We start from the raw sequence: 14,775 nt of genomic DNA on the forward strand, positions 1-14,775 counted from the left end.
TATAATAGAATACTATCTAGTTTGAAAAAGGGAGGAAAGCTTCTAAATGGCACTTTATCAACGAGTTTCCGTTATCACATATTTTAATAAAACCAATTATCTTATTTAAAAGGTTACTACCTGATAAAAGCTAGTTGACATTTGGAATGATGAATGGAATCAAAGATTAAGAACCTTAAAACACCACTTGACCTCGGCATACAAGGTTATGAAAAGTAATTCATTTTCATTATTCTTTATCGGCTTTTTTTAATTTTAGGCCCAGAACTCCAATGATTTAATTGAAAACGTATCTATCATTATTAACTTATAAGGCCACCTGGTATTTACTGTAAGTAATGTACGTAATTGCCATAGCACTAGAAATCTGGGTATTCTAGTACCATATCTAACACATTGACAATAAAGAAGGAATTTAGCTTAGCCAAGCCGATGCCTTTATACCCTTCAAGTAAAGTAAACATGACGAAACTATGAATTTCATTATTTTCCATTAAATGTTGGTTGTGTTTCTTTTACAGTTTCTCAGTTCCTCGATATGTGAAAAAAATCGTTTGTACCTAAAAGTAATCAAATGGATGCAACCAATTAAAGAGGTATGTATCTCTAGATAGTCGGCTATTCCTAAGTTCTTTGAAGTCCAATTATATCTGCGTGTCAACATGGTTTTGTAAAACCACTAACCCTTAAAAGCTTACTTCATATAAGATATAAATGATATAGGGTTTAAAAAAAACTTGCAAGCTAATGCTTTAGTAAAGCACGTGGCTCTGTTAGTCATTCACTTCTGGGTGGGGACCTCGATTGATCAGGTTTCGCGGGTGATCTTTTAAGAGGGATTTCAAGTTATTTGAGTGGCGTACACAAATCATCTTTAAAAACTCTCTTTTTAGACCTTGGTCCTCTACTACTTACCTTATTCATGATTACTCATTTTTGAGTACTGTACAGAGGATATGCTGAATTATACCTGCAGTATAAGAACAATTCGTACTTGCACACTGCTTTAGACAATGATAACTTACTAAAATATATGTAAATGAGTATAGATCACCTTTTTGTTGATGGATCTAGTATGGTGATCCCTACGGCGCCCAAATTGGGATGTAACCCTTACATTACCTCCCTATACTAGTAGACTACTATTAATTAACTTACCTTCCCTACGATGCTTGGCGCAGTCTTAATTTATAATCTTATTCGTGGTTAAAAGTTCCCACTTGGTTAGTCAGCTGAACTCTGTGCCAAGTAGATTAACTGGAAATTACATGCGCCTAATTTTAGGATTTATCCTTTTATCTCAGTTTCGTACTCTCTGTCGCTCTTAACAGTCTTAACGCTCAATACTTACTTTTTTAGCAACCATAGCCATACGATACATGTATTGTTAAGCAATTGGCAACGTTAATCAGTGCCAATGTTGATTCATATGCATTATAAATAGCTAATCGGAGTGGAAATATTCAGCGTATATGGGTTTCGCTTTTTGCCTACAATTAAGATTTAGAAGTATATGGGAGAAAGGTTGAGCTGGTTTCCACCCTGAATTTGGTCTTAATAACGGAAAGCAAATTAAGTAGTAATAATTAGGGTAGTAGATATAACTTACTGTATATTGTTTAAGCGGATGTTACAACTAGCTTAATAAATACTTGCAAAGATTTTGGTTCATTGGAGCCAGTATCTTTTTCTAATCACTGGACAATTACCCGAGTATCTGCCAATTGTCATGTAATTGTCAACTAATTTTCCATTCGCACAATTTGCCAAGCTGCAATTACTTTGCCAAAGTAGATGCCAGCATCTAACTATCCGGCCTCAGATCCACCCCAGAGATAGGATGCCATACCTCAGGAGAACAAAGGCTCTGAGATCCGACAGATTACAGTAGCGAGTCCTTTTTTGTGCGGTCTTGCGGTTGTCCAGAGTTTAGAGTTGGAACTCAGCAGATGCAGTACTTTCTGGTCTCCTTAACCGACGAGCATCCCGACATTCCGGCGTAAGTGTTTAACCGACTGATGCTGGGCATCTGATCGGGAATCCTTCGGGCACTGGCATCCCACTCCACGGTGGCCTCGAAGAGGGCGTCACCCGGCTGGACACTCAACTGGATAAGATACCTATTAGAGTTCCCTCTTCTCTGGACTGAGAATATTCGGCTCAGTTTCAACCGTCGGCACCGTTCCGCTCCTTTTTTGCTGGCTACATATTTGTTGATGGACTCCACCAGCTGGGTGGACATGCTCTTGGCACTGGAATCTGTTGTGGACACTTCGGAGAGGCTGTCACACGTGCACCAGTGCTCCTCGATCCCGGCCTGCGAGCAATTCCTCGACCAGTCCACCTCCTCGAAAACGCTGTGGCAGGTGGAGCAGCCCTCAGGGCGAGGAAGCTTATCCTTCGGCGTGTCCAACTCCAGGATGTGTCTTAGGGTGGCATGGATATCATATGGTGATGCGAGGCGATTCCTATTTACCTGCAGGTTGCGCAGGAGCTTCGGGTACTTCTCACGAATCCAACGCGGAACACGGATATATATGAAGGGCAACCGTTCTTCCACGAAACCGCTATTCAATTTCCTCAATGGTCCAAACCTGGCTCCATGATCGCTGAAGAAGATGATGATGGTGTTATCCATTATGCCGTTTTTGTCCAACGTCCGCATGTACTTCACCAATCTTTCATCCATGGCGGAGGGCATAGAAAAGTCATTGTGGCTGAATGTGTTGGTCCAGAACATGCCAAAGAAGGTGCTGTTCCGGTTGACCATGGTGAACTGGACGCCCAGGTCATAGATGTACTCGGAAGCCGGCTTGCGCCCCAAGCAGTAGGGCATTTGACCCCGCTGTGTCATCCTTAGCTCCTCCTCCACGGCCAGGACCAGTGGTCTGCCGTACACGTCTGTCGGTGGATTGTAAAAGCCCTTGCTTGAGTAGTCAAATGTGGAGTACTTGCTCCAGTCCTCGGCGAAGGCAGTTGTGTATCCTTTGTCCTTGAAGTCCTTCCAAATAAAGGGACATTCATCCAGACCACGCACCTTATCAGGATGGCACCGAGCGTTCGCATAGGTTTTGTTAAATCCCGTGAGAATGGCCATCAGATTTGGAAACGTGTTGTCACCCATCTAATGTAGATAGGTGAGAAGTTTGAATAAATTCATGTGATTTGCAATACTTTTATGGAAGTTTGTAAAAATCTGAATTTTAATGTAACTTATTTTCAGACTAATCATTAATCTAATCACCTTATTGTATCCCTGAAGCTCGAACCAATGCTGACTGTTCAAATACTCGTACATCCGGGGCATCGTTAGCTCAAGAGTCATTCGTGAAATGGAATCAATACCCCACAGCAAAACACTGGGTCTTCTTTTATGCAGAGATGTACGATTATTGATCTGATCCTTCCGAGGATGCACAAAACTGAAGGCGTCCTTTTGCGACACCTTATCAAATGGATGCCGGCGGCAATAGGTGATCATGGCAGTCACTTCCGTTGGCACCAAGAGGTCCTGCTGAAACTCAACGCAGGGACGCAACCTGCCGGGATACTCATCTTCAGTGTCCATCTCTGGATGTCTTTTGGAACTTACTTGTACTGATGGTCCGCATTGGTTGAAGATCCTGCTCGAAGGATCTGTTTGAAGCAGCAGGTGGAGTTTTCGATCTTATGCAGCCTGTAGGTGCTGTCCGTTTCATTGAAGATCACTGTGATCATGTCGGGACTTTTGTCACACACAATATAGGAATGTTTTTTGTAGATATGCTGGATGTTGCTGGCGAAGGGATTGGGGTGGCCCATTTGGCACTGCGGGCTGTTGACGAAGTACTTTTTTCCATTAGATTCTAATGCATATAAGGTCTCTGTTTTCGAATATCCAGTAACTGGTAGTGAGGTGCTAATTTCTAAGACTCTGTCCGTGTGCGCGATGGTACTTCTTTCGGTTTGATCCTCGGTGGAGCTCTCAGTATCTGTTACTTTACTATGGCTTGCTTCGGCAGTCTCCGTCTGTTTCACCTCTCCCAGACTACGAATTTTATATAATACATCCAAAAGACTCGAAAAATTGCCCGGATTATTGGTCCAACCTGATCCCACAGAGAGTCGCATGGGTCTCCAAGGGGAAAAAGGAGCTGCACTGTTCTTCAGCGGATTATCTGCGCAGCTCAAGGTATAAATTGCCAAGGTTAAAAGCACCAAGCTTATAAATAATATTTTTACTATCCAATTTGAAGGTTTCTTTTCGCTTGGTTCTCGCTCCTCATTTGGAACAAGTTCATATTTAATGTTCGTCATGTTAGAATTGACACTAACCGAAAACGAAGTTTTCCATTAACATATACAACAAATCGATGATTTTATTACAATAAATTATATTTTTCTAGTATTTTCCGTTGTTGTTATACTTGATCCGGCGTTATCCACACCATTTCCGCGATTAAACTGAAATCAGACCCTATATGTCCGCCACGCTCCGAATTTTACACACAACTGACGATAGCTTTCAGTAGCCAGCAATGCAGGGGGTTCTCTATTACTAGTCAACCACTGAGTGCTCATAAGTTTCTGGGAACTGTGCGGTCCAGTGAGATAACTTCGAGTACATAGTGATACCATAATTATTTCAAAGGCGATTCATTGCCTTTGAAACTGATTACCTTATCCTGGAATATGTGTTCTGGCTTCCATTATTTTTTTGAATTTTGCACAACTGATAACAGAAATGCTATTGACGTGGCACATTCTTTAGACGCTTTCCAAAAAGCTAGATGTTCAGTGATTATGATTTCCGAGTTAATAAAACTGCAAAGCGGATTTATAGAATAAAATTATTACTCCATAATAAAATGCATTCGTACACAGAAATCTTTAGCTTTGTATTACAAAGATTGTAATATATACAAATGTTATTACTTGGGCTTTATAACATGATGGAGCGGGTCTTCAAGTTTGAAGCTTTTACCATTTTCAATACTTACAAAAACATAAATTTTTAAAGTTGTCATACCACTTAAGGTGGCAAGAATTTTTCACGATTTTCACTAATCGTGACTTGGCGGAAACGTCAAAAACAATTACAAGACAAAAATCGTACGTTTAGTATGTAGTCAATGCTTTCAACGGCGACTTAAACAATTGAAATAACAAGAGATTACCTAATAACAAAACTAGTGAGTCTATTACATACATATCTAATTTGATATGCTATAAAATGCTCATTCTTCCCATTATACCCAAGACAGACGCCTAGGTAAAAGGTATTCAGGTAATTAAATTGTTGTTGTTAATTGATGAGCTGTTGCAAAAAATAAATGAAGGTACATTCACACTGCATACGGCATTGTAATAATTCTATTATTATCTGCTTCGAGAATATGGATAAGCACGATCAAAGCAAGTACACTTTGAAAAACAATTTTGCGATAAATTGGTTCATTCGTTAATTAATGAATGGTGGAAGATAGATATTTTATAATTATTTCATTTGATCTTTTTTAAAAAAATGTTTGTTCACTTGTTACTAAATATTCTATGAATAACATTAAGTATATCTACCAGGGCAGAGGCGTAATCGACTATGGAGACTCCATAGTCTCCAAGTCAAAACAAATAAGCTTGCAAATGAAACATGAGCTATAGTTGAGCTTTCCTACCTTCCTTATTGATACCCGGTCAATCGATAGAAATTCGGAAATACAATAATAAAATTCAAAATTATTTAAAAATTTTTCAAAAGTGTGGGCATGATAGTATCGGGTATTTTGTGGACGTTGGTGTGGCCGTGTCAAAATCAGGAAACAAACTTGCGCTGCGTCTATGGCTCTGGAATATTGACATCCGAACAGATCAATTGGGCTAGTGATTTTGATCAAGGATATACATATATATATGTATATATTTATAGGGTCAGAAATACTTCCTTCTACCTGTTACATACATTTTAACGAACCTAGTATACCTTCTACTCTACGAGAAACATGTATAATTAGTACCATGCGAATTGTTTTAACACAGTAAACCAATTCCACTCAAAATGATTTTATATCATTTTCTTCTTTTTTTGTCATATTTATTTGCTTATCTTTTTAGGGTCTAACCATTTATTGCTTTAATGGCTTTTAGTAGCGCTGCTTCAAATTAGAATTTAATTACTACCGTTATCATGAACTTCTTAGCGCGGTCGCTTTAGTCGAGTTCCCCGACTATCTGATACCCGTTACTCAGCTAGTGGAAGTGTGAAGGAGAAATTCTAACACAGCCAGTCTTTAGCGGTTTGTGGGCGTTAGAGTAGTCGTGGCAAAAAGATCGAAAAAAAAAATCGACAGAAATTTACAAGACAAACAAAAATGTGAAAAAAATATAAAAACATTTTAAAAAATTGGGGGCGTGGCAGCTTTGGGCGGTTTGTGGTCGTTGCAACATGGGTCAATGTCTCTGGAGTCTGCATGCTTAATCTCAACATTCTAGTTTTTGTGGTTCCTGAGATCTCGACGTTCATGCGGACAGACGGACATGGCCAGATCGACTCGGCTATTGATCCTGATCAAGAATATATATAGTCGGAAACGCTTCCTTCTGCCTGTTCTCACTTTTCAAAGAATCTAGTATACCCTTTTACTCTACGAGTTACGGGTATAACTACTGCAGATTCAGATTTTCTGGAAAAATTTAATATTTAATCTTTAAAGTTATCGTTTTCCACACATTATTTCCGATTTTTGTTCTTTTGTCCTTATGTTGAATAATCCGTATAAGAATAGACCCGCATAAAAAGAAGTTTGTAAAAAAAAATGGCGCGATTTGATAAACAATTTTTTTATTGTTTATTTTTTTGTTGATCAACTGATCAAAGCAGTAAAGAACAAAAACGTACAATTATGATATATGTATATATATATTTTTTTTTTAATTTTCGTTTTAATCTGCTCAGAATCCTTATTTGTTACACGAATTTTTTAAAAGTAACATATCGGTAAATAGCCACTTGGATTTTTTTTAACTGTAATTGAAATTCGAATGATCATCCCCAAAAGCATGCAAAGAAATTTAAAATTAATTTTAACATTTAAAATTATTTTAAAAGCGTTATTTAAACAAGCCCGATTTTGGCAATCGCACATAAACAAAAACCGTACAGCTCTAAGTAAAATACTGAGAACAATGTGCAACGCTCCCTGGTACATGCGTTCCAGTGACAAAGAAAGAGATCCGGCAATAGCGAAGGTTGGTGACGTTATCCAAACGCTAGCTCAGAAGTACGAAGACAGGATGAACCTACATCCAAATATTCTCGCTAGACGCCTGTTACAGCAGAATTTAAGGAGAAGACTAAAAAGACTCCACCCAGACTGATTTATAATCCTGTCGTGATAAATATCTTAATTCTTAATATTAGTTTTCAATAAATATTGAAATATATAAAATGTGTATGTATCCTTCTAAATAATCAAAAATTGTTAACGTCATGTCCAACACAATAGTATTACTAATTCCTCTTCCTAAAATATATAATTGTTTTTAGGCTGCCTGAAGGTAGCAGTAGAATAATTTAATTCTACATGTATCTAATTGTATCGTAAGCTAGAATCTAAATCAGGCCATATAAACTAAAGAAATCACAATCGGGTTTTGATTTTTTTTATTTCAATAATTTAAGTCATTTAAAAATGTACATTTACAGTATACATAATCCAACACGTATGTATACACAAAACTTCATAAATAATAAAATGTTCCAGAAACGCATTACAAATGCTATGCATGTACAATATCTAAATATGCCAAAGACTACGCTGCGCCTCCCGGCTGACCACAAAAAAGGTTTACGGCACAGAGAGGGAGTAAAATTGCGGCCGCATCGTGACAAAAAATACATAATTTCAGTTTCAGTTTGTTATACATAGCATAAATTACATAATACATTTAATTTGTAATGTCATTTCGTACATTGACGTTTACACTTATTGTTCTGTTGACGACTTTCGCTAAGTTTTCTGTTACATATCTGCATGTTCGTATCGACCTGCTAACGGCCGCATTGCTACTGTTGGTGAGTTGATTGGTAGGTTGGTTGGATGATCGGCATCGGGATCGCTGCATTCATTCGATGCCCAATGCTTCAGATGCCGCACTATCGTCCGGTTAAGTACGAATAGTGCAGGCGATTGCTCATAACAATTTCTAATACATATGTATGGTAATTTTATCATCAACGACTCTTTTACTGTATACGCAATCCGTAATGCGACTCTAACCTTTCTGTTATGCTGCATATACATATCTGCGTGTATATAACTGCTTAACGACTTCCACTATTCCCCTACACCGGCTTACGCGGTCTCCACATAGTTGGCCGGATACAGTCCGACGCGTCCATTCATGCGTCCCTTGCACCAGCCTTGTTCGTCTTCATCTTCGAGCTTTTCGAAAACATCACCTAAAAGAGCAGAGTAAAAGGGTGAACGAGCGGTCAGCGGTGACCGTTGGAGATTATCATATGGAGGGCTTCCACACACCTTGCTTGAATGTGAGCTCATCACTTTCAGCGCCCTCGTAATCATACAGCGCTTTGACCGGCACGCCCGGCTCACCGTTGTCCACCAGCACGTTGTCGCCCTCGTCCCACTCCTCTTCCTCGTCGAATGGATTTGCATCGACTTTGCCGTTGCCGTTGCTGTGTATACAAATTGAAATCAATTAGTTCAATGAAAATGAGCGCATTCAACGCGACGTGTCTCTGGGTTGGCGAGCAAGCCAGCCATCCAGCCATCAGGCCGAGTGTAATTCAAAACAATACAAACTGTTTCAACTTACGTTACGGTCGAGTTGCGATTGGATGCCGCTGTAGCCGCTGCTGCCGTTGCTGTCGCAGCGCCGGCAACTGCCGCCGATGTTTTGGCTTCCGATGTGGTGGCTGAGGATTGCGTGGTCGCTATTTCGCTCTTCACACTCGCTCTGCTGCTGACACTGCTCAAGGTGCTGGTGTTCTTCCTCAGGCTGTTTGTCTGGGGGTATTCCTGCTGAAGAGCAGGAAGAGAGTCAAATAATAATAACTAATGTTTCGTCAACTCGCTTACGTGCACATCCTCGGCCACAGGTCGCTGGTTGATGAGCGTGATGGGTGCTGCCGGCAATGCCTCTTTTGATTTATTGCCCTTGGCAATGTCACGAAACTCCTCCGTGTATTCCTGTCAAGAAAGCGGAAGTTCCATTAGCGGCTGAACTGGGCTTCAGTAAAACAGAAAACTCACCACAAATGATGGCCAATTCATGGCCATGTTAATGCCGTGATTGTTCGACCACCATTTTAGATCTTTCTGCTGGTCTGCATTGTTGATCGTGTGGGAGAATTCCTCGTAGATTTGGGGCAGGCTGTAAACCATGAAAAGTGTTTTAAAATAGGTCAATTATGATTAAGTCAAATTCTTTTCGCACCTTTGCACTTTCGTGAGATCAAGGCACGAGTGCACGTTGAACAGGATTTCTTTGAAGAACTGCAACCGCGTCTTCTCAAAGGTTTGGCACTTATCAAACACGGATGTCATGTCCTCGATGTACACCGAATTGTATTTGGTGATTTCGGCAATCGCCTGCTCGTACTTTTCCCGGCACTTTTGCACTTGATCTTTGGTCTTTTGCACTCGATCGTGCATTTTCTTTACCTAATTAGGAAATGAGATATGGTTTGAACATAAAATTGTGAAAATCCAGCAACTAACAGCTAATAATAATATATATGATTACACTATTGCTATGGCTGTGCTGTAATATAGAATTGTGTCTACATAGGAGCATAAAATCATATGATGACAAAATATTTTTGATTTTTGGAAGATCTTTACCTGATCCGGAGACAACGAGCTGTCGGCATTGGCATTGCGTTCCTGATTGGTAGCACTGCGCTCCGTCTTGCAGGCCGAATGGTAGTCCGCTTTGGCCTTCTCGACCTTGGCCAGCAGCTTGGCCCAAGGTTTCTGGGCCTTCTTGAACAGATCCTCCAGGTCCTTGCGCTCTTTGATCTGCATGAGCGTGTGGTGGTAGTTCTCCTTCTGCCACGTCTTTATTTGGCTGTTCACATCGTTACAGAGATTGTCCTTGATCTTCATGTGAACGTCGGAGATCCGTTCCGATTCCGTCAGCACGCCCTTCCAGGCGGCCTCCGTGGTTCCGTATTCCGGACCTGGAACAAATCAGGCATCGGTTACATATCTCTTATAGCAATTCTCAATTAACAACAGATTACAAGCGTGTCACCAAGTCGAGCTGTTTGCCGCTGACGTCACCGTGAGCCCCTCGGGCGATTGGTTTATCTAATCAGCCGCAGCCGCAATATATATACTTATGTATGTAGCCATAGCTATAGGTATGGAAAATATAATATGCCCGAAGAACGAGCGCTTGTATGGGTGCTGCGATGGAGGCAACATAGTACATTTTTGGCATTTTTTATTGGACCCCTAACACACGGCAATCCAATTGATATGATGCTCGTCTTATAATTGGCAGTGCACGGAACTCGTTTGCCTAACGACTCACTATCCCCAATAGCCCCTGTGAAAAAACGCACAGACAGAGATAAAGAAATTGAGACGCTTAGCACACAAATAACTCGTTCTATTTTCTCGTCGCATTGATTTTTGAAACCATTTCAAGCGTCGCTTGGTGCCGGTTTGCTTTGGTGCCGAGTAATGGGCCACTGTCCAGCGCTTCTGCCTCCCAGTCTCCGTAAATGTATCTGTATCTGAGAATGTATCTGTATTTACAAATGTATTTGTATCTGTATCTTTGGCTAGACACATCTAGGCAAATTCCTCGCAAATAAGAAAACTCAAAGAGCACTCGGAGGCGGAGGAAGTGTTGGTCGCTTTTGCAATTGCCCATCGCTGGTTACTGTGAAAGTGGACACTGAGAATTCCGTGCAGAGGCGGTCACAGAAAATAACAGCAATAGAAACAACAGTACCAATGGGGCAAAGCCGTTTCTAACTTCGCCAGCGCTGTACTCGATTTCATTTCACGAAGAAGCGCGCACACTGTGCCGGACATCCGCCAAAAATGGTCAGAGACCCAATTCCCAAAACAAGGAGTATGAGTCGATTATTAACTACTACTGCGGGCCCGACACACTACTTAAAAATTACAAAATCGGAGAAGTTATAGAAATTTTGGAAGGAATAGCAATGTCAATACAAATTTAATATTATTATATTAAAAAATACAAATTTTATTTTATTATAAGCAGAAACCCACGGACATTTGATTCTTTGTTTATTTTTTCTTTTCTTATATGCCACTTATGCCACTGCCGAATTTTAATTCTTCAGAACGAAATGAGGGTGCATGCGTATGTTTATGTTAGTTAATACAAACACTTTGCTCGCTCCGCTCATTAAAATACTTAAATAAATTGGTGAAGCGATTTTAAACCACAGTACGAAGCTTTTGCAGAATACAACCGACAAAAACGAGGTAACGAAAAACGTAAAAAAAATCATTAATAGCTTAAGCCACTTATCGCGCAACGGCAACAACAATGCTCAGAATGATGTAGAGAATGTAGAAAATAAGAACAGCCAGTGGGCCAAATAAGTGGTGGGAATTCAACGCGAGCGGGTCACTTAATGCTCCACTGGGCTTTTAGCTCGTGAATGAGTGTAAGCAAACACAACTGATGATGTCTTATCCCGCCACCCACATCCCCCTCTGTCCATATCCCCACCTGCTCTTCACTCACCTTTCTCAATGAGTTCACCCCATTTCTTTGACCAGGTGCGCAAGCTTTTCGCATATCCCTTCTCGATGTCGGCACGCTCCTGTATCAGTTGCTGTAGGTCATTGCAGAGTCTGCGGAATGAGACAAGAATCATAATAATGCAAACCGGTTTGGCTTTTGGGCTTGAGTTTTGGTTCGGGTGCCGATATACTCGGCTGGCAATGACCCAGCGTCGCTCAGTGCAGTACACAGAGAGAAACGGATTTAAGCTATCAATCAATGGCCGGACTTCTTATAAAATAATGTATATTAATGTATAAGAATAAAAATGTACATATGTATATAATAACAATATCTGTATCACTAGAATTGAAAATGGGTAAAATGTAATCATAAGTAAACCAAATTAATTTAATACTAAAACACGCGTAAATAGGTTTTGAATTACTTTACATATAAAGACGACCGGCTGTAAATTTGTATTCAAAACAATGTGATGACACAGCATGCCCTACTGAACATACAGAAGAGATAATGTATACCAATACCAATTGGTATTGCAGAAACGTTAAAAAACGAATGGATTGCAGCTACGAATATGTTTTTGAATATTAAGTCAATTGTGTCTTATGAAGGAATTTGACCACATTTTGGAAATAAAGTCTCTCTTTGTGCAGTAAGACTCCCAGGGGGCTATCCACTCACTTGTAACCATCCTCGATCCGCTTGGTGGTGCGTTTATAGTTGCCGGGCTCCCAGAAGGAATCGCTTCCAGCCTGCAGGAGCTGATCATCGCTGTGGTGGGACATTTCCTGTGGGTTCCAATTAATATTAATCAATCACAAACGAGGGGCTTAAGCGCAATAATCGTAAAATATGAGTTCTGGTTACGTAAATAGACACTGCCGCCATAAACAACTTCCACACAGCAGCAACAACAAAAAGCTCTTTGTTTATACGCAAACTTGTATTTTTGTAGTGTTTAGCTAAGACCAACAAATCGTTTGTTAAACGATATACTATAGTAAACCCAAACGAGTCTCTGAGTAAATTTATTGTTTGCCCAATTTGTTTCGATTAAGAAATTCCTTCACATTGATGCAACAGGCAGAACTTTAATTATTGGAGCTTTATCAACGACCGTATTTCTTGACGGTTTCGCCGAGTGTCCCCATTGATAAGGACTGGACTTATCACCCCTGACTCATTGTGAAACTTTGCATGCTACTCTGCGAATAGTTCATATTTATCTGATTATTATTTTAAAATTGGAGTTCTACGAAATTTAGGAAATGGCCAAAATTGAAAAATTGAACAAATTATTTCTAAGAAGAGAGAACTGTGTGGAAGAAGAGAGAGTCGTGTGGAAGTGCAAGCAAGGAAGTTCAAGATCTCGACGTTCATTAGGACGGATAAACATATATATTTGAAAATTATATAAGCTTTAAGTTTCAATTTTAATTAATTTTTTTGGCGAAAAATAGATAATGTTTTATACATTGTTTAATGTTATCTCTTTGTGTAGCGTACATCTTATCAAGGTAATTGTCCTGCATTCCCTGTTGGTATCCAAACAATTTTAATAATTTTCTAGCCTACTAAAATAAGGTACTAATACTTGATATTGAAATGTAATATGAATCGTATTGGCACCCCAATTGAATTCTTTCTGTGTAGCGTGCTACATGTTTTAATACTTTGCGATGCGAAAAGTGGGTATCTTATCAGTGGAGTTTCCCTGCATCAGCTGTTTGTAAACAATGCAGTGGCTTGAGTTCCACTCGCACACACTCCTATGGTGAATAACGGTTAAGTTATCAGCAGCATTGACCGGTCATATACATGCTTTCTTGTTTATATATGTATAATAACCTCTGCTGGAATGTAATAATCTACACACATATGTAGATGGCTGACGACTGATGTTAAGGCTGAAGATTCTGGTATCTTGAATCTCGGGTTGACTTGATTTGGGCGTCATCGGCGCACGATGCGCTTACGGGTTTCCCCATCATCGGCTATAAATATAAATATAGGATCGCGGGTTTGTGCGATTTTCGTGTTTTGTGAGTGAAAATGGCCAGCAGAAAGTTTACAAACAGGTTGACGCATACTTCGCATATTTGTGGAGATAGATAAGCAACTTTACGGCGCTCTCACAAACCCACACATATACATACATACATGCACATCTAAACTAACACGTCGCACACTTAGGCGATAAGAAGTCCCCCTCCACCGCCCTTTCGAGAAACTCGTTTATCTTTGAGATTGAACTTGTCTCGACCGTTTTTACTGTAAATATTTGCATCGTTTTCCAGCACACCTTACATAAGGTCTTCTTGGGCTCTGCGATTAAAATGCTTTCGCTGTGCACTAATTTTTAGCAGGGGAAGCGTACGAAGAACACTTGCTGGCCGATTGGATTTTGTTGTTGCCAGACGCACACCGACACGCACACACGCTCGGCTAGGTCACACACACACAGAAACACACGGGAAGCGAAATTCCGCTACACCCAAACGCGTTTACACGAATGTTCTAAATTGCGATCGGTTTTGTTGTTGCTGCTGTTGCAGCTGCATTGCATTTAAATCGGTTATTAAATAATCCTTGGCTTAGGGTCTCTGGCACTTGCTAATTCCGAAACAGAGCGACAACCTACCAATAACAAAATAGCGTAAAAAAGCACTGCAACTCGAGTGTGTGTCTGAAATCGCCAACTAAAAAACTATGTACGGTATGACCGTTTTGCGACCAGTAAAATATACCTCGCGACTAGCTGAAAATGCGGTTTAATGACTACTACAAAAATACCGAATATTATTTAAAATATAAATTAATTTGTAAGACGTATGTATTTTTTTTAATAATTGTTACTCCAACTAGCATTAGTTGAACTTTTGATTGAACGAAGAAAGCCATTAACAGTTTTGGGGTGACCATTTTATAAATAATTTTGTAATGCAAACGCGCGTTTTCAATTGTTATATTGACATTACTTATAGAATAGCAACCAAAATATATAATTGAATTTAAATTACAAAGGAATTACACTTTTCC

At 39.9% G+C, this 14,775-nt stretch overlaps 2 protein-coding genes across 5 annotated transcripts; both read right to left on the bottom strand.

The window, feature by feature from the left end:
- Positions 1–1,604: 1,604 nt before the first annotated feature.
- On the bottom strand, positions 1,605–4,662 carry LOC122620533. Of its 2 annotated transcripts, XM_043798035.1 has the most exons (4): positions 3,593–4,662; positions 3,245–3,539; positions 2,477–3,124; positions 2,259–2,426 (listed from the first exon to the last, which is right to left on the bottom strand). In XM_043798035.1, exons 1-4 carry the CDS (start codon positions 4,294–4,296, stop codon positions 2,394–2,396), a joined length of 1,680 nt encoding a protein of 559 aa, XP_043653970.1. In that variant the 5' UTR covers positions 4,297–4,662; the 3' UTR covers positions 2,259–2,393. The 2 variants fall into 2 exon arrangements, with proteins under 2 accessions (XP_043653969.1, XP_043653970.1); XM_043798034.1 differs by having other exon boundaries at positions 1,605–3,124.
- A 2,960-nt stretch (positions 4,663–7,622) lies between these two features.
- Positions 7,623–14,506, bottom strand: LOC122619723 (protein kinase C and casein kinase II substrate protein 3). Of its 3 annotated transcripts, XR_006326095.1 has the most exons (11): positions 14,378–14,506; positions 12,418–12,524; positions 11,734–11,843; positions 9,843–10,180; positions 9,436–9,662; positions 9,252–9,372; positions 9,078–9,188; positions 8,815–9,020; positions 8,517–8,674; positions 8,256–8,437; positions 7,623–8,181 (listed from the first exon to the last, which is right to left on the bottom strand). XR_006326095.1 is itself a non-coding variant. In XM_043796824.1 (10 exons), the coding sequence occupies exons 2-10, from the start codon at positions 12,519–12,521 to the stop codon at positions 8,331–8,333; spliced, it is 1,479 nt and encodes a 492-aa protein (XP_043652759.1). In that variant the 5' UTR covers positions 12,522–12,524; positions 14,378–14,506; the 3' UTR covers positions 7,623–8,330. The 3 variants fall into 3 exon arrangements, 2 of the variants coding, with proteins under 2 accessions (XP_043652759.1, XP_043652758.1); XM_043796824.1 differs by having other exon boundaries at positions 7,623–8,437; positions 8,815–9,017; XM_043796823.1 differs by having other exon boundaries at positions 7,623–8,437.
- Positions 14,507–14,775: the final 269 nt, after the last annotated feature.

This window comes from Drosophila teissieri, chromosome 3R, assembly GCF_016746235.2.
Source record: "Drosophila teissieri strain GT53w chromosome 3R, Prin_Dtei_1.1, whole genome shotgun sequence".
Taxonomy (NCBI): domain Eukaryota; kingdom Metazoa; phylum Arthropoda; class Insecta; order Diptera; family Drosophilidae; genus Drosophila; species Drosophila teissieri.